Genomic DNA, 20101 nt, shown 5'->3' with positions numbered 1-20101 from the left:
TGTCTTAGAGACTCCACTCCCTCAATGGTTTTAAAAGAACTCTCATCCAACGAGAAGCAAATTCAGGCTTTCCTAAACCACAATTTAATCTCCAAACATGATTCTAATGAATGCAACTAAAAATGTAAATAATGATTTTCATTATTTAGCATATACACATTAAAATTAACTAGATATTACTAACTTAACAGTATTATGCAGAAGGTTTAATCCAACTTAAATGTTTTTTTTTTTTAGATCTGTGTGAACCAACTTTGAAATGGTTTTAAAAAGCCTTTATCAGTAATGCTGAAGATAGATTGAAGTAGTACAAAAAGTCCTGGCTCATTGAAGGTAGAAAATATAAGAAATGAGGCCCTTAATTAGTTTAGTTGAAAATGCAGCTTTCCATTGAAAGAGAGTTACAGTCAACATTTTAAAACACAGTTGATAACTTTTTTTAGCCGATTAGCATAGTTAGCCCTATAAACTGTAAACATTGCTCCCTGTATGTGCATGTAGTGGAGATCCGGACCCCAAGAGGATGAAACAAAACACTTAAATATGATGTGACCCTGAGATGTATGGAGAGCCACAAAATGATATATTCCATGAATGAACCATATAAACCATTAATAAAATTCCTGTTAAATAGTTAAATATACCACTTATTTATTTACTATGTTATGACATGTTGCCATTAAATGATAACAGAATATAATTTTATTAATCTTTTTTTTATTGCACCTAATTATTTTATTTGATATGAGTTGATGTATTTGATAAATATACTGTGAAATCATTTTTAAAGGGTTTCGCCTGGTCTTCTGATCTCCTGATTTCTTTAAGGAGCATCATGTAGGAATGGCCAGGAAGAGAAGCCCTGTAGAAAATGTGCTGTAACTTCTTTTTAAATGACAACTGCCTTTAATATTCCTTCTAGCCAAGCCATCTTCTCTGCAGTGGCGTCTTACATGAAGCACCTTGAAGTGAAAAACAGGGCAGGTGATAGTAAGAAGTCCAAACGAGGCTTTCCATGGATTAAGGTAAGATATCCTTATCAATGCAGAAAGAAAACATTCTTTCCCAGTATGATAATATTAAATGAACCAATACTGGCCTAGTGACACTATATTTTGCAGGCCTTTTTATTTTTTCACCTCAGATTTGTGTTTTCACTCCTGTTTAATCTCAGCAGAAGAATCATGATCCTCCAAAGCAACGGACTCGGGGCTTCCATGTTCCTAACTGGATAGCAGGCGGTGGTAAAACATATTCTTTTCCCTTTGGCACATTCTTTTAAAGTCCATTGAATATTATTTTGGAACTTTTGAGATTGTATGAAAATGTATGAAATGAATATATGCCATCTACAAAAGTGTAAAACTAACACATGATTTAGAATTATTATGGAGCTGTGTGTTGTTACGAGAAAGTTTCTCATTCTTGCGAGATACTGGTAGTTATGTTCTAAAAATGAGATAACTTTCTCATAAACACGGTATAAGTAGCTTATAAAAAAGATTGTTTTCTTGTTTTAGGGAGATTGTCTTTTCCTGGTTTTTATCCATTTAACACCTACGGTAACCGCCACAATCCAAGACCTCAAATAATTCACCTTGTAGATTTATAACCTACTGAATTTATTAAGCTAAACAGTGTTTTATTAAATACAAAACACTAATGGGGACTATTTTTCATTTGCCAAAGTTTATTCATCGTTATTTACTTATATTGGTTGTCACCATTAAACCAACAAACAAAAAGAAAACTTTTGAGAACACTCAAGTCCTGAAGGTTTTAATGACTACCTTGTCTAACCTGGTGTATTTTGTGTTGTCTACTGTCTACTGCACAGACTTACTTTTGATCAATCAATAATTTTTAATTTTCCATGGACTTTTATCAGTCCCATTTTCTCACATTTCCAGCACCTCTGAGCAGGAAGCCAGGGTGTGCAGGACTTTGTTCACTATTTACTATATGATAAAATAAAAATAAAGAAAATAAATAAATAAATATATATATATATATATATATATATAGTCATGATAATTGTGGCTTTACTAGCTGTACTATTTAGCAATATACCTAACAAATTTATCCAGCAAAAAGCTCACATGAGGTGATAACATCCATTATTCAGTGACTGAGTTTGTCATCTCTGTCTTGAAATAACGATCTTCTTGCAGATTTTTCCGTTTGTCATCACACTTCATTCCACCAAGGCAGTCAAATGTCTGTGATTTCATGCAATAAAGTTTCTCTTTAAACGAGAAACCGTCTCGTTCTTTTGAAACAATTATCTTGTTGTTTTAACGTGATACAGCTCCATAATACATTTAGATAATGTGTCAGCTCTACGCTTGCAAATAAGTATATCATATGCTTGAATTATGCTGTATTAGAGACATTAGGAAATATTTTTTATCTCTTGATTTGTATTGTCTGCATATAAGAACCTTGCCTTCCCCTTTTTTCCTGTTGCAGTCGAAGTCAAACCAAAAGAGTCTGAAGGTACTCTTGTTCAGAGTCCACCTGCATTTTTATCTGTAGATTTATTACAACCCTACTAATCACTGTATCAGCATGTCTGCATGTTCTTAATCAAATGACCAGAAGGTGTGGGTGCATTGTATTTCACCTGACTTTGTTTGAGTGGATATTCATTTGTGGTATTTGTGGTGTCCTTTGGAAACTCACATGGAATGTTTAAGCAGCTTACTTGAGTCAAACTAACCATCTCATCCTTAGCAGGAGCACTGATTGCACCAAACCCCTTTTAACTGTTTGCTTGTCTCAAAGTCTTTTCTGTTTGTCTGTGATTCATTTGTTGTTGTTTTTTTTTTCAAAATTGGGTGCTTTGGGGTTATGGCTTTCTGAAGCTGGATTGTTAGTTCAACTGTCAAAAAGAAGCCTATTTCTTCTTCCACAGGGGAAAAAGATAATAAAGGAAGGGAATCTAAAGGTTCTGTCCGAGCTGAAACTCCAGCTCCTTCGATCAGAAAACCTGAAGGCTCACCTTCGGTGCCTAACGTGGAGCCCCCTGGATCTCCAGGCAACATCTTGAACATCCACAACAATGCAGAGTCTTCTCCGATTGATGGTAAAGCTGTAAATTTATACAGACACTGAAAACTCAGGAAATTTGACCACTATATACATATATATATATATATATATATATATATATATATATATATATATATATATATATATATATATATATATNTATATATATATGTATGTATGTGTATATATATATGTATGTATGTGTATATATATATGTATGTATGTGTATATGTATATATGTATGTGTATATGTATATATGTATGTATATGTATAATGTGTTTCGAGGAAAGCTGCTAGTTATAGCAGAAAGAACATCACATTTCCCAAAGGGATGATAGCACGTGATTTAATTCAATTCAGATTATTTATATAGCGCCAATTCACAACATATTATCTCGAGACACTTTACAATTCAACAGGAACATATAGTCAATCTGATTCAAAGTTTTCTATCTAAGGAAAACCAGTTGATTGACTCATTGACTCGATGGCAATCCTTCACACTAAGCATGCTTGTAGCGACAGTGGAGAGGAAAAACTCAGTTTTAACAGGTAGAAACCTCCAGCAGAACCAGGCTCAGTGTAAGCGGCCATCTGCCGAGGTCGACTAGGGTTCAAGAAGACAGAAGCTGACATACATTTAGAAGCAGCAATACAAAAGGCAACTGTAAACCAGCTCCATAGGCGGCCTCGTCCAGGAAACACACAGCCAGCCAGACGAGGTCCAAGCCAGCTCCCGTGTCAGAGGATGAAGAGAGCACATCTAGCCAGTCACAGTCAGAGAAACAAGACCAAAAACAGGCCACTCTTGAATATCTATAAACAAAGGTGTTGATGGCAGCAGCACAGCTGATATTTCTCTCCAGGATGGAGACACAGCCAAACAGGAACAGACGAGGTGAAGCTACTATGAGAAAAAGCAGAGAGAGCATAGCGTTAGAAATTGAACTAACAAATTCTGCAGTGGGAGAATAGAGATAGAATGAAGCAGAATGATTAAAAAGGGGTCCCAATGTCCTCTAGCAGTCTTAGTCTATAGCAGCATAACTATAGAGATACCTCAGGATAACCTGAGCCACTCTAACTATACACTTCATCAAAAAGGAAAGATTTAAGCCTACCCTTAAAAGTAGACACAAACTAAAACTGGTAGTTGGTTCCACAGGAGATGTGATGAGGATGCTCTGGTCAGATTCAAGCCTTGAGTTCAACTTTTTACTTCAAACAGTTACATTTTGGTTTATTTTAAACAATATTATATCTTGAAAAAGTTCATCACGTCTTGCCTTTCATATCAGAAAAAGAAAGTTATTTAGATTCTTTACTCATTGAGTGAAAAAATGTCAAGCTTAGATGATTCCAGCTTATGGAAAATGAAAACCCAAACTTTTCTTACCGCTCTCGATGAACATGCTTAAATTCAGCTCCCTGTAAGCAAGAAGCTTGCTTAGCAATAACCTTTTGATGCTAATCCCCTCTAGAGTCGCAGATTTCCTTCTGGACCTCTGTCAGGTCAGCAGTCTTCTGGTGAAGTAAAGACTATAGCAACACTTGATCTACTAGGAAAACACTTTTATAGCTGACTGGCTTCATCAGGGTCGTTCAGGCCACATAAAGGCCACAAGTTAATAAAGCTGTTTCCCTCTCCTGTGCACTTATGGAGTCAGGGAAGTTGTGCCAAAAATGTTTGGAAATCAGCAGTTTTTCCCGTGCTTATGTAGCCTTCCATCCCAGACTGGGACACATTTTACAGTCTTGGGAGACCTTTGCAGGTGCTTTCAATTATTCAGTGAATTAGGATTATATATTTTATTTTAATAACTCAAATAACTTTTTTAATCTATTCAAATGTTCTTAGATGATGACCTTTGGGTTTTCATTGCTCATAATCAATAATCATCAAAACATACAGATGAGAAAAGCTTGGAATATTTCACTCAGAGAAAAAGAGGGAGTTTGTTTATTTTTTTTAGGAGGAGGAAGCAGAAAAACACTAAGACATGGGGATGTGGCAGAGATCCACCATGCAGCAGGACAAACACTCTGAACTTACAGCAACAATGCAGTTCTTTATGTTAAAGTATATTCTGTTATGGTGCATTCACACCAAAAGCATTCTGGGTGTCTGATTTACATCAAACTCTATGGTGAACACCATCAAGCAGCGTTAAAAGGTCCTAAAGGCAAAATTGATGGCTTCTATCAGAATATAAAACATGAATATATATATACATATATTTATATATAGGGTTTAAAATCTACTGACTTTAAAAAGAAGGAATAACAGAAAGAAAATATGTCATTATCTTGCCACTTAAACTTTTACTTACTGAAAATAAAACCAAGCTACTTTCTAGAGCATCTCAATATCAAGGGCGTCGAGCATCCAGAGTGTCTGCCCTAAAAATGCACAATCATCTAACGCCTAAAACACTCCTGTTGTGAACGCAGCATTAGAATGACTCCATCAGGATTCAGACCTCAATTCAACTTAGAATATTTGTTATAGTGCAAAAATAAGTGACGCATCATAAATCCTGATGAAATCATAAGAATTAATGCGTCATTAATGTGGCTCCATCCGCTGATTATTTTACTAGGATTTATATCAGGTTAGCCTGATTTAACCCATCCAGCTTAGAAATGGGGTCATTTATATGTATGAGCACTTATAAAAATGAACTGACTACCTTTCGCCTACTGATTCTTAATTAATACATGAACCTGATGTTCTGCCCCCTCAGGTCAGCCATGCAACTTTTTAGAGCCTCCCACTCAGTCGGACGGGCCGCTTCCAGAGATGGCAGCTGGGGTTCCTGTTGTTGAGCATAGTTCACCCCTTGATGTTCATCCAGAGGAGTCGGACAAGGACAGGTGAGGAGGATGAAGATGGGGATGAGAATCGGCTAGTGAGCATGAAGCGATGTGAAGTGATGGCACTGGGGGAAGATTTGAATAGAACGGGAAATTGGGCAGAAAAAGTCCACTGTGTCCACTGGCTGGGGGAGTGTGGTAAAACTCCCTCAGCGGTCTGTCCCTGCTGTGTGCTAGCTCTTGTCATGCTGCCCGTCGCTCGCTAGCTAACAGAGCCTGCAGTTTTGAGAAGGACCCTCACGGAGGTGAACGTGGACCCAGCCCCCCTCCCTCATTGCCTTCCCTCTCCTTTTATCCTCTCTCTCCTTCATCTTCCTCACATTGGCATGCCTTCTCCTTCTTTGCTGTCTCTTTGTGTGTTTCGGTTTTTCTCATTTTAACAATTTCATCGCAGTTTTTATTGGCCTCAGTTTGCAGAGTTTGCACAGCTTAAATTTTAGTATAATTAGGCACAAAATAGCACCATGTCAGTTTTTTTCACAGTGCATAAATAAACTTGCATTAAAGCGATTATTTGCTTCCCAAGGTGCAGCTTTCCTGCCAGAAGTTAAGTTTCGATCTTCAGTCGGACATTTTTGCGAGCTATATATTTCCTGCCGTACTTTAGCTGCTCAGTCAATGTGCTTTCTAAGGTGTCCTTTGTGTCAAATCAGGACTCGTCCTGCGTCCTCGCCTGCGTCAGTTTGTGCGATTACATGTTGTTGCCAGGAGCCTCTGGCGTCTTACATGGCATGCAGCTTGGACAGCGGTTCAGTAACATGTTCAGGGTGTCACTCATGTTGGGGGGTGTGCATTTGTACGTTCAGCTGTGTGAAGGGCAAAGGGAAGTGTGTAACGGTGTGATGTTCCGTGTTTTTGCAGACGGAAGCCAAGGTGGGTGTCAGCAGAGACACGGACAAGCTTCAGGCACCAATTTCTGTTCACATATGATGCAGACAGAGAGCACAACGCTCATAAGCAAACACACTTTACTCTGAGTTATGTGTTCCTGTTATGATGCAACACAAGCTGGCTAAGTATGTTAAAAGTGATGCGAAGGGACTAGCTGGATTATAGAAAACATCTGGATTATAGATATCTTCATTGTTTGAAAATGGAGAGTTAAGCCTAAATGAATGTAGAGGCAGTGCATGGCTAACTATACGTCCTCTGAGTAGCATCCAGACGCTGCCTTTTCTAGTTTTCTATTTTTCTATGCATGTCATCTCATGCATATCAACTTTTCATTCAGAATCTGTTTGTTAGTTTTTTTTTCCTTTTTATCTGTAAATCTTAAATTAATTTGATTCATCCATCATCTTCTGTACTGATAATTAACTATAATCCCATCCTCACATCTATCTGTAATTTGAATGTTTTCATTTTTTTCCACTGTCTTTTGGGTCTGTATCTGTCTTCTTCCTTTTTCTCTTTTCTTTTCTTCCTGCTGGAACCTTTTATTTCCCCACATCTTCATCCTGTCCCTGTTTTCTTTCACCTTCACCATCCTGCTCCTCCTCGTCCTCTCCTTACCTTCCATCCCTAAAGCAGGAAAGTGGGACGCAGCGAGAGCGCACGCGTGGACCGGCACTCGTCTCGGCGCCGTGGCTCTTCTCGTAAACAGTCACGCTCCCGTAGTGACGTGGACCTCCAGCCTCCTTCATCTGCGACAAGTCCTGCCCCGCTCTCCCCGCAGCACCTCCATCCGTAAGATGGACAGCCACTCTTTTATCGCAGCGTCTATGGCTGGAGAGGCTCACAGCAGGGACAGACAGGATGTCCACTACTCTGAGACGAAACGCAGTCAGATAGAGAAAGAGCCTCCTGTTTGGAATAGAGATGTTAAAAGAAGAATGAAAGTTTCCTATTATCATGCAAGCTTTTCTATTTACCTATGGTTCATATATCTGTATAGAATTTGCGAAAATGAACTATTGCACTGTTTATAGGCCTAAATATAGTATTCAAATGTTTAAAGTTTCACTTTTATGTTGCTTTGTAAATGAAGCAGAATCCTCTATAATTTGTCCTTTTTGACAAGAATTGCAACAAAAACAAAACAGTTTCAGACTGAAAACAGATTTATACAAAATAGGCGTTTAAGATATGCTGTGTGAAATATGTGTGAAATTGACCCATTTTTATAGAGACTGATAGAGATCCACCCTAAGTAATACGTTATTGAAAACTGGGCTTTGTATTCGTTCAGCTGGAACATTTAATGGTGGTGTAAAAATATGGGTATTTGGGAGGTCCTGTTAGGTTCATCCGTATTGAAAATAGATATTGTGAGAAATTAGAGAATTACGATGAAGCTAGTCACAGAAAAGATGGCTGCCTTGTGTAAGTTAGGCTTTGGGTACAAAAAGATTTCCAGCTCACTTGACATCCCAAGGAGTTAATTGAAATCCACCATAATGAAACTCAAATGAAACCTTCATCCTTTTTCTTAGAAATGACCGAGTTACTAGGAAAAAAGAAGATTGGTGAAAAAGAGTTAGGAAATGCTATGGTTTAAAATGCATTTGGGGAAAAGTTGTCCAACTGCATATGATTGGATCCTCATCAGACTGGGGAAAATAGTTTGGACTAGTGAGAAAAAAAAATCAAAGGGACAGTGTGTAACAAATGTGGATTTTTATAATCAACAATCAAGTATTTTTTAATAACATATACTCCAAAAGTCTGATGATATCACACCAGAAATTAAAGCCTTCTCATTGCTTAGATTTAGTAGTTTATAAAAGGGTTTATCGCCATTTTTTGATCAACGTTGCCAGAAGGGGCCAAACATGTCAGTCTTATGCATTTTATCTGAAAAGATGCTGTTAGTGGTGGAGGAGTTTTAAAAAAAGCAAAAACAACCATATATCATTCTACCTTACACTGTCTATTGAAATGGAGGACCATTCATCCTCTTTGTCAAGTGTGATGCAAGAGTCTGTATCAGTGTTGCTTTTACAAGGTAGAGCCAGTTGATGAGGAAGCAGAGCTTGAATACAGAGGCAAATGTTTCAGGTTTTCAGCTGGACAGGAAAGGTAATTTATTACAGCAGATATGTTTATTTTGGCGTTGTGTTAGAAACAGGGCAGTGTAGTCCAGGACTTTATCTGTCTGACCAACAGAGAAGCCTAGTTTGTTTATTAGCCTACACTGGATGCTCTGCGATGCAGCTGTTATCAGCTGTTATTCTTCACAGGAGTCATAACAGCTAATCAGCATAGGGTTCTTTCAGCCCTGTTCTCCAAGAAATTTTTTGTTTCATGGTTTATTTTAGTTGGTTTTACAACAATGACTGAGGTTGATGTTTCCCCTCTAATCAGAAAGAGTAGAATGTCACTCCGCGGCTTCCGTAGTAAGTCTCTCACACTTGACTGGGAGGCATCAGTTGGTCGTTTGTATTACATTTAATGCACCACTAGATGGAGGTAAATCTTACACACTGTCCCTTTAACTTTTTATACAACATATCAGGTGTTTTGTGAGGCAACCACTGGACATTGCACCTCCCCACAAATATATTGTATTTTATTCTTAACAAGATAGTGGTGGCATCATGGTCTGTGTGCTTCTTAGTAGCATTCTGTGGAAGGCTAGTAAAGGAAGAGCAAACAGGAAGAGTAGTGTAGGAAAAATTAAGATAACTAGACTCATTTTGTCAAAGAACTGTGACTTCAGAAATTAGTTTCCAGCAAGATAACCACAAGCATACAGTAAAGACTATACAGTAACTGTTAATCTAGTTGAATGTGAATATTTAGTCCCTGTCCAAGATGGCGGGAGATGAGCTGTTTTGAGTGAAAGAATGGGGGGTGAAAGTGTCCAGATGTGCTGACCTGACTAAAACCTTATTCAGTCAAACTGAGAGATGTGATTGCAGCCAGAGTTGCATTGACTAAAAAATAATGGGAATATTTTCACCATAATCTGATTTATTTCATATTTTAACAAATTGTTATTATTTTGTAAACATCTATTCACCTTTGATGCGGTTTTTCTGCAGCTTGGAGTGTAGTAGCTGTGTGTTACTAGGAGTTTGTTAATGTGCCTTTCTTGCACTACTGTGCTGGTAAGCATTAGTTTAAAAAACAGCAAAGAAGTAAATACAGCTTTATGTTTTTGCTTAATAAAACGTTTTTTAAGCTCAATTATCCCATTGGACAAAATTAGCCTTGGAACTAACAATTGGTCATTTAGGGTTTGCTGTTTTTTTTCCCTGGATGTTAAATCTCAGTTTTATCCTTGAAGAAGATATTATACCAACCTTGCCTGCTTGTTATGATCAACCAGGCGCCTCACTTCTATTCTAGCTACTAAGTATTTTGCCACCATCAGCCTGTATGTGTGTGTGTGAATGGTTGCATGACTAAATGTGGTGTAAAACGCTTTGAGGTCTTCTGACCTAATGAAGTCCAGTACCAAACAGATGTGTGGTCAGTTTGGAGTTATCTCTAGAACCATGGATCATCTGGTGTTTTAGAGGTCTTGATCTTCAGACCCCCTCACCTGGGCAATCCAGCCATGCTACTCTACAGATTCCCCCTCTTGATCCACAGCCACCTGGAGGCTATCTTGCTGGTTTTCCAATGTTGCTGGTGACTTTTTAATTCTGCCACCATGTGTTGCCATGATACAGAGGATGCCCTTGAAATCTCTTTGAGACGACCTCAATGGATTTGCAGTAGTGCTTACCCCAATTTCCTTCCACATCCCAACAAGCATCTGTTTGTATTGCTTTCTCCCAGATCTCCTCAATTCTGCCTCCTACAAGTTTCAAAACATATACTTGGTTGTATGACCAACTTCAGTCTGAGTGTTGTAGCTGCCAGTGACAAGCAGAAGCAAGTAGGCCTGTTAAGGAGTTCAAGTGGTGTCTTGTGCCTGAATAAAGGCTATATATTTTTTTTTTTTATACACTTCCAGGCCTTTGAGATAGCAGCTGAAAATACAGTTCAGAGGGCCTTTTGGCATAAACAATAAGCTAGACTTAAAAATTCCTTGCATGATACAATGATTCGAAAAAACTGGACCTAGCATTGTCAGGTAGCTAAGGACAGAGTAACAATGTCATTGTTCAGAAAGAGTCTACTGGGCAATGTACATGTGATAATGTGAGTAAGAAACCCTATTCTAAAAAATGAAGAAATTTGCTTCATTTTAAAGCTGTAGAGCAACATAACTAGTTAAGCTTCTTATTTACTTGCAGTAAAACACCTTTCCCTAAAACTTTACAAAAGTGTAAAAGGCTGGGATTATTATGCTTGGATTATAGTGATTGTAAACTACTTTGTCTCTCACCTGTGTTAGTTTGGAAGGACCCGCTTTCCCTTCTGAGGTGCCTGGCCAGCCCCCAACAAGTCCCTCTCCGCAGTTGGAGGAGATTGATCCCCGTCTGCAGGAGTTGGAGCAGGACCCGTCCAGCTGGAGGCAGCTGGCGTCCCCTGAGGCTGTGAAGAGCCTCAGCAAGAAGGAGACCAAGAGGCAGGAAGTCATAAATGGTAACATTTAGCTATACGTGACGAAAGCAATGGAAAATGTGCATTTCCCCCCCCTTTTTTTATGTCACTCATTCTGCACGTCCTGATTTCCCTCTCAGAGTTGTTTGCCACAGAGCATGCACACGTCAGAATGCTGAGTGTCCTTCAGTGGGTGTTCGCCAAGCAGATGGAGAGGGAGCAACTCCTGACTTCTGTAGAAATTGAAGCCATTTTCCCAAACCTCGAGGAAATCATTGAAATGCATTGTGAGTGCTGCTCTTATCACACAGCTTTGAAATATTTTGCATCTAGAACATTTTCAAACAGCAACAGAATAACAAAACCTTTATATATCTGGTTGTTGTTTTTATTTGTAAAATTGAGCTTTTATTTCAATATAAATCATTGCTATCAGGTTAAAGTAGTTAATCAGACGAAGAGAAAAGATGTTTACGTGGTTTATTTTTCCGGCCAAAAGGACTGAATAGAAGAAAAGAGAAGTTGTTCTCTAGACTGGGAATCAATGGTGTCTTTTGTCTGCCTCTGAATTCTAGATAATTTCTATGAAAACCTGAAGAAACTGCGTGTCAATGAAAACTATATAGTTAAAAAAATCAGCACGACATTGCGCAACAGAGTAAGTTCATTCTCTTTCTTTGTTGGTCATGCATACAGCATCAGCATGTTCGTCATCTTCTGTTTTCCCCCTGCATCTCACCGTGTTAACGTGTGTGTTTCAGTTTGATGGCCACGAGGGAGAATGGTTTCAGAGACTGACTTCCAGGTTCTGCAGTCACCAGACTTGGGCCCTTGACCAGATCAAGCAAAGACAGAAGAAAGAGCCCCGCTTTAATGCTGTTATACAGGTATTATAGTGACTCCAAAATAAATTCCTCAGTGTTTGATAGATGAATAAACGTAGATGCATTCCACATTTTGTATAAAAAAGGCTTTCTTAGCTCTGCCACCACTTTGTTTTTGTTTTTTATGGGAAATCAGGAAATTGTGACGACTTCTCTAAATCTTGATTCTGTTGATCTTAAGTCACGTAGCTCTACGGTTAGGGTGAAGTCCAAATGAAGCAAAACCCCATTTGTGTCCAAACTGTAATGTCCAAGGGAAGGCAAGTTTGTTTATATCGTACATTTCAATAACAACGCACTTTAAAGTAACCTTGCACTGCAAGCTAGATTGTCACAAGATCTGATTTTCCAGTCTCACAACAAATCCATCTTGGCAGACTCCTGCTAATACGTCTGTCTCATAACAACCAGTTGCCTGGACCAATGACATGCCAGCAGTATTTTTGGGGCGGGACATGTAGGAATCACGACAGTCAGAAGGTCCTTGTTGGGGCATTACAAACATGGCTACACTGGAGAACTCACCTATCGATACTGCAATTGATTCAGTTTAAGCTAAAATAGCAACAATTTCCCATTTAAAAAAGGAGCAAATAGAAGCACTTTGTGCATTTGCAGATCAGAAAGATGTTTGTGCTTTTCTTCTGACAGAATTTGGATAAAGTTTGATTTATCAGCGTACTCCGCTAGTGTGAAAACACTCAAGAAGCTGTGATTGAATGAAAGGGTGTTATGAAAGGCGGGTTCTAGCTGGCACGTCAGCCGATCAGCTCGAAGTATTGTACTAAACATCTCTCCTTTTGACGAACGGACTGAATAGCAGCCATCCCTGTAGAACTGAACTCAGTCTGAGGCTACTGCCAGGTTAACTTTAAAGTGCTGTACATGAAAAAAAACATAAGTACATTGCAGGGATAGATAGGACAAGACCGCTCTAAATGGAAACCTTAAGTTCTGGGCTAAAAGGCTCAACTTTTTTCACATGCTTTGAACACTAAGTGATGCAGCTGTTTTATAGGCTAATAAGCTATGCTGTCAAAACAGCAAAACCATGAAATTATAGGACAGGTCATAGTGGAGCAGTTATGGAAATTCCTCTAATCAAATCAATGTCAATTCAACTAAATCCTTTAGATCAGTCATTTTGCATTTCATCCACAAAACCATTTGTTTTGTTCTCCATTTTACTTGTCAATATAACAATATTTATTATTGCTGAACACTTTTAAAAGTTTTAGTTTCGGGTTTTATAGGAAATAATAAACAAAAATATTTCTTTGGTTTTTCTGCAGAACAGAATTGGCTTAAATAGGAAAGGTTTAGTCTGATTTAATCTTACTCAGTGGGAGAAAAGCACATGTAAATATTTTGATTCATCTGTAAGTGAAACTCTGACTCTTTGTTTGTTTGAACTTCAGGATGCAGAGAGTAAGCCCCAGTGCCGCAGGCTACAGCTCAAGGACATTATTCCTACAGAGATGCAGAGGCTTACGAAGTATCCACTGCTGCTGGAGAACATTGCTAAGAACACAGGTGCGTTGTGTGTTTATGTCGTAGTACCGCTTAGCATTTGTTCTGTTTATCCCAATCCCTCATCATGTATTCAATCCAAGTTCTGTGTAGCATATTTTCCTCAAGTTTTTCCAGAAGCAGCCTGGATTTGGAACTGGCTGCTTGACATTGGTGAATTCAGAAACAACATTTTTGAAAGATCAGGGATTCTAAGCCACTTTCTAGTTCTGTATGGCCAATCTGCTTTATTCATTTAAAGCACTGTTGCACACAAAGGAGGATTTTTTTTTTTTTAACTATTTGTTATTTGTCATGCTTGTTGTTCATATGCTTTTTAAGAGTAAGATAGAACAAAGAAAATAGGCAATATTTGATTAGAGCGTAGCAATGAGGTAATAAATGAGGTTATACATTTCTTTATTTAAATAATCATGAAAGACCAAAAGGCCTGCCCCAGTTTTATTTTATTTTCCTTTATAAAATTTTTGTTATTTATCTAAATAAACATTTATTTATTTTTTGTTGTTAATCTTTTTGTAAAACTAATGCCATTGTTGATTTCTGTAGAAATAAATCTAACTATATTGTTCTTCCTAGTTTAAGTATTATTTTTCACATGGAGCAAATGTTTATTTCTTTAGGTGTGTACTGCTAATTAAATTCTAGCATGACAGCCTTATAACTAAATGAGAGGAGATAACAGCTGGCTTATTGTCATGTGTTCCTGCTAATGTTATCATCTGCGTTTTATTTCATTCAACTTAGCAGATAATAACTTAAAGAGCAGCATAATTATTTTAAAAAACACTTATGCTTAAATGACACAGATGATTAGTCTTTGTAGAGATCATTGTGACTTGGTGCTTTTTTCAGGCCTCTTTGTAAAAGCCGATCTGTACTCAGCTCTGAGTTTTCTGCCTGTTTTAACAGAGGACCCAGATGAGAAGGCGGCTATCCAGGACAGTGCTGAATGCTGCAGAAAGATCCTCAACCATGTCAACGAAGAGGTCAAAAGCATGGGGAACATGTTGGTAAGAACCACATAAACCAGCACCAAACAGACTGTTATGTCCATACTAGGCGTCTGTGGGGTCATTGGAGGGTTTCTGCTTGTTTAGGCTTCAGTGTTAACCATTGAAACAGCTGTCTGACTACCCCATGTCTGTCTTTGCCCTCAGACTCTGAAGGAATACCAGAAAAAACTGGACACATCAGGACTGAAAGCCAGCGTTGACCTTTATACAGAATATAAGGTACTTTTCTCTAAAAAGAAAAGTTTGTTTTCAGCTCATCCTTCTGTTCTGGTTGCTTTTCTCATCTTATTTTTCCCCCTCAATATTCAAGAACCTTGACCTGACTCAGAGGAAGATGCTTTTCGAAGGTCCGCTGATCTGGAGGGTGACCAAGGAAAAGGCTATTGGTAAATAAATGCATATATTATGAACAGAGATATACCAGGATTATTAATAAAACATTTAGCAGAACCATTATTAAAAAGAAAAACATGTATTATAACAAACATTTGGATATTTCAAGTGTGCTGCATTATAAGAACCTGCTTTTTTAAATGTATCCTCCACATATAAATATTTATAGTTTAGGCCTATCTTAAGATAATGCTGGGTGCATTCTTTTTTCATTTCCCCTTTTCATATGTGCACATTTAAATTACAATAAATGGAAACACAGCTGTACTGCACCTGGTGGAGTTCCCCTTTTGTATTGATTGAAATAAGTGCTTTTAACCCTAATTTGATAAGGGCTTAAAAGGTTGATAGACTTAACGATAAATTCTTGTGGCTTTGAAATCATTTCAGTACACAATATGTTGCTGTGAGCGATAAACAGAACAATGATCTGCTGTCTGAAAAGGGAAGGAAAGAAATTTGGTGAAGCTAAAGAACATCTCTCTGTCTCTTAGATGTTCATTGCTTGCTGCTGGAAGATCTGCTAGTCCTTGCACAAAAGCAGGAAGACAAGATGTTGCTCAAATGCCAAAGTAAGAGTAACATTGCGGGGCAGGAGGGCAAGCAGAGTCTGAGCCCCATTATAAAGTTGGACTCGGTTTTCCTCCGTGACGTGGCAACAGGTTAGTTCTTGTAGATATTTTGCAAAACTTGCAGGAAAACTTTCAAGTACTTCATTTCTGTTTTTTGTTTTCCTGTTCTATCAGATCGAAAGGCTTTATATGTGATATTCACGTGGGAGAATGGTGCTCAGATCTATGAGCTGGTGGCTCAGTCTGTTGGAGAAAGGAAAACGTGAGTGTCAAAGCAAATCATCGTTGTAAGTTTCTTAAACCTAATGATAAACTGTAACCTCTCTTATTTGTGTGTTTTATAGTTGGACTGATATGATCAGGTCAGCAGTAGACGATCTGAAGAGAAATGGAGCATCCCTGAAGTTGCCTATTACTCCTGGAGCTGGGATGTCTCCTCTCAGCCCATCCATGTACGTGTTCCTGTGTGTCTTTAGTCAAACCACTGGAAAACAACTTTTTGCTGCAGTTCTGCCTGAAAGGGTTTTGGGTCTTTTAGATCATGCCTCTGTCAGCTTAACACATGTAGAGCCCAGGTTTGGCTGATTCTTCTTAACGAAATAGATCTGCCTCTGTTAGATTGGATGAAGAGTGTCTTTACTGTAACCGTCTATTTTTACTGATTGTCACTTTGGACCATTCTGATATTTAACCACATGTTAATCTAAACTGCTCTGTTGTGGCTCTTGCTGTAGCGTTTAGTCAGCAGCTTGCAGGTTTTTTTCCATTATTTACCAAAATATTGCTTTATTATCCTGTCATCTCTAACCAGCACTCCCACATTTCCTACTTACCGTACTAGCAAACAAGCCAAAGTCTTTACTGTCTTTACTGAGCAGCTTTACTTATGTAAATAATAAATCCGACTCATAAAGGCTATACTTAACAGCTTCAATAGACATAAGATTGTACAAAATAGAGATAAGTTATATGATGGAAGCTACATTCAAAGTAAAGAAAACGCTAAAGACTAAGAAACTGTTTATAACTGCCTGAGGCAATCCTCAAAAAGCTTTTGTAAAGTTTGTTGAAATAATTGTTTTAGTTTGATGTGATAGGAGCGCGATGTAAATAACTGTCAAAGCGAGTCGCAAAAGAAACACACCGTGTCTGTATAGCATTGGCCCTCATTAGCATCTTAATTCTCCTAAATTAGTTTTTTTTTTTTTATAGATCTGATCACCCTAGTCTGGATTAGCGTACAATTTATGGATGAAAAAATATGATTAAATGAAGCTATATTTAAGATAGAACATGAAAAGGTTAAAAACAATGATTGACTCCCTTTATCTTTGATTAGGTTGAATCCGCCGTTGAGTCCATCAGAGAATGGCGGTTTAAGAGGCAGCAGTGGTAAGGCCTCATTGGATGTATAGCACTTTTAAAAATGCACAGTCATTAGATTTGTCCAAAGACTAATGCCAACCCCTCTCTCCATCTCCAGATCAAGAAGAGGCCAGTGTGACAGATGACAAAGCTGTACATCCGAGGGATAAGTTGATTGAACTGTTAACCGACAGAGGCCTGGTTCATGTGCTGGATCAGTCCAGCGGCGGTCAGGAGAAGGTGGCCAGCAGTGCTCTGGATGAAGGTGATCCATCGTCTCATTCGTCTTTCTTTTGTGTTTGGTTTTTCGTGCCTCATATTGACTTTAAAACACTGAATCCCTCTCCTCTGTTAGTCATGTCACTGAAAAGATTGCTGATCGGCAGCATCAGTCTGTCAGAGGACTCGCTGCCTGATGAAGAAAATGAGGAGGAGCAACCAGAGAAGCCTTCTCAGGACACAGATGGCTCCCAGCCAGCAGGTTAAAGATTTGATCACCTTCTACTGCTAAAATAATTCATCTAAGGCCAGCTGACGTCTGTAACTTGAGTTATCTTTGTTAACAGAGGAAAGTGAGTCGACAGACAGGGGATATATGCAGGTGAACGCCAGTCCTTCTAGGAAGGAAGATGGAGTAAAAAAAGAAGATGAAGACGGGAGCATCAGCGCCCCGCTGGTCTTGTCCCAGGAGAGAATGGACGAAGTGTGCAGGAGGCTGCAAAGCCTGCAGGAAAAGATACAGAGACTACAGGTGAATAAGGACGGAGATGAATGGCTGTATCAGGAGGAGAGCAGATTGTATGACTGGAGCAGATAAAGATGTGAGAGGAGAAAAGATTGAAGGCGAGTGGAAAGGAACAGCGTAGCTGGCCATTTCAGCAACGATAACTTAAGTAAGGAGGAGGCAGTGGGCAAAATAGGGCCAAATGGTGCAAAAAGAGAAACTAGAGAATAGAAAACCATTTAACCACTGCTGTTACTGCTTGGCTGAAAATTGCCTTGTGAAATTGGACTTGTCTAAAAATGGCCATTATGTCCGGCGTTTGCAATGGGATGTGTCAGGGAAGCGGCGAGGGAGACGAAAGGTGGATGTTAAGAGGAGGAGGCTGAATTGCGTATGTCAGTAAGTGAGTTTGTTCTCAATTCCTGAGATGATATTGATTTTCTGGGTTTCAGGCTGTGGAAGAGGAGCATCACAAGTTGAACGAGGTCCTTTCAGAGTTCTCGCTGGAAGGCGGTAACTTCCAGTGAGATGCGTTTTTGCCACCTGCTGGCCACAAGGTGAGAAAGCCGCAAGAGATGCTTGAATTAACACACGATAAAACCATCAGGTGGGATTATCTATGCTGGGTGCTTCAAAGCTGTGCCTGGAAAAACAGTAAAAATGGAGAGACATTGGTGTTCTTTTACTCCAGTGGCATTTTTATAAGGTTTAAAGCATATTCCTCAGTATGAAAAACATCTAAAAGTAAATTTTGCCCTTTTATATCATTATCATAAAAAAATCATTTTAGTTTCAAACCTCTGTAAAAAAAAAAAAAAAAACATGCTTTTTTTTAAAGAATTTAACTTGATAAGTTCAGTTTAGGAAATAAAAAAATAAAAAAAGCATTTTGATTAGGAAATTATTTGTAACTAACATCATTTGATTACAAACAACATAAATAAAAACCCCAAAGCAGCACCTGGTAAGGCTGATAATCAAATCAAAGGCATTTAGATGCCAAGAATTACAAAAAAGAAATTGTTTTCCAGAATTATTCCAGAAGTTTTTAATCAAAATTATTTCATTTTGTACATTTGGACCATTGGGGAACAAATGGTATCTGTTAGGATATCATGTTTTAAAAAATATGTTTTGTCAACAATAGGTGATTTCACATTGGGTGACGTATTTCAGACAATAGGAACATTAAAGTTTTTTATATTCAAGTTAAATGTCATTATGCTGTAAATGTTTGGAAAATTCATTTTAAATGCATATACTTTGGATAATTATATTATGTAAATAGTTATTTAGAATAAAATCTCTAATGCCCAAATGTATCTGTTAATTTACAGGAATATATTAATATTTTACTTTTCTAATTAATTAGTGTTTTCAGCACCTTTTGACGATTAAGCCTGGAGGCCCATTTTCCATCAACCACAAGTCAAGCAATGGCTTCTTCTCCAGTTAACTCTCAGAACATCGATTTAGTTTTAAATGACACAATCTGTGAGAAAGAGGCGGGACGCTGAACAGAACTGTATCTTCATCATAAAAGAATAAATAGGTTAATAAAATCTAGTAAAATTACAAATTGAACTCATAGAAATGTGTGTAGTTAATGAAATATATCATTTAATTACGATAATATTTATTGATCTCACATTGGAGAAATTTATCCTGCATTTAACCAATCCCCTTGGAGAGTAGTGGGCTGCCATCTTGGGGCATCCGGGAAGCAGTGTGGGGTTTAGGGTCTTGCGCAGAGACCAGAGTGGCAGTCTGTGGGAGTGGGGCTCAAACTCAGAACCTCAGGATTCCAACCTCTATGCCCCAACTACTAGGCCACCACTCCCCATTTATTGTGTTTATCACTCTCCCAATTATAAATATAATTTAATGTATTTCTGAATAGGGGGTATAAAGAAGTAACATTTATTTAATCAAACCCTCATGAGCAGAAAGAAGAACTTTATCAGAGGGGGTAATCTCTCCAAAGCTCCCTGTTTAAGAACTAAAGCATTTTTTAAGCATATTTTTTTAGGTATAGGAAATTGTCTTTCCCAAGAACAAAAAAAAACTAAGTCCAGGGTTTCTGCAGGTCATTAAAAATCATTGTCATTAAATTATTTAGTTTAAATCAAGGCCTTAAATGGCATTGAAATTCATAAAATGTGATTATTGTGGCATTTATACATATATACACATATATATATATATGTATGTATGTATGTATGTATGTATGTATGTATATATATATATACATATGT

At 38.1% G+C, this 20101-nt stretch overlaps 1 protein-coding gene across 9 annotated transcripts in view; it reads left to right on the top strand.

The window, feature by feature from the left end:
- The window catches only part of arhgef1 (Rho guanine nucleotide exchange factor 1), a 62634-nt gene that overhangs the window by 40922 nt on the left and 1611 nt on the right, over positions 1–20101 (top strand). For 3 of the 9 annotated variants that reach the window (XM_015372890.1, XM_015372891.1, XM_015372899.1), the window contains 23 exons: positions 923–1025; positions 1175–1244; positions 2470–2496; positions 2915–3085; positions 5797–5926; positions 6788–6799; positions 7454–7612; positions 11214–11404; positions 11503–11649; positions 11938–12020; positions 12124–12249; positions 13665–13779; positions 14689–14789; positions 14937–15011; positions 15103–15178; positions 15680–15847; positions 15932–16019; positions 16102–16209; positions 17097–17149; positions 17241–17387; positions 17478–17603; positions 17689–17873; positions 18299–18403. In XM_015372890.1, coding sequence (XP_015228376.1) covers positions 923–1025; positions 1175–1244; positions 2470–2496; positions 2915–3085; positions 5797–5926; positions 6788–6799; positions 7454–7612; positions 11214–11404; positions 11503–11649; positions 11938–12020; positions 12124–12249; positions 13665–13779; positions 14689–14789; positions 14937–15011; positions 15103–15178; positions 15680–15847; positions 15932–16019; positions 16102–16209; positions 17097–17149; positions 17241–17387; positions 17478–17603; positions 17689–17873; positions 18299–18373 — 2536 coding nt within the window. In that variant the 3' untranslated portion in view covers positions 18374–18403. Of the gene's footprint in view, positions 1–922; positions 1026–1174; positions 1245–2469; positions 2497–2914; positions 3086–5796; positions 5927–6787; positions 6800–7453; positions 7613–11213; positions 11405–11502; positions 11650–11937; positions 12021–12123; positions 12250–13664; positions 13780–14688; positions 14790–14936; positions 15012–15102; positions 15179–15679; positions 15848–15931; positions 16020–16101; positions 16210–17096; positions 17150–17240; positions 17388–17477; positions 17604–17688; positions 17874–18298; positions 18404–20101 lie in introns of those variants that run through there. The other 6 variants (XM_015372893.1, XM_015372892.1, XM_015372894.1 and 3 more) reach the window with 6 other exon arrangements.

The sequence above is a fragment of the Cyprinodon variegatus genome, unplaced genomic scaffold, assembly GCF_000732505.1.
Source record: "Cyprinodon variegatus isolate N-32 unplaced genomic scaffold, C_variegatus-1.0 Scaffold77, whole genome shotgun sequence".
In the NCBI taxonomy this organism is placed as follows: domain Eukaryota; kingdom Metazoa; phylum Chordata; class Actinopteri; order Cyprinodontiformes; family Cyprinodontidae; genus Cyprinodon; species Cyprinodon variegatus.
Note: the sequence above shows the minus strand (reverse complement) of the source record. Positions and strands in the feature narration are given on the sequence as shown.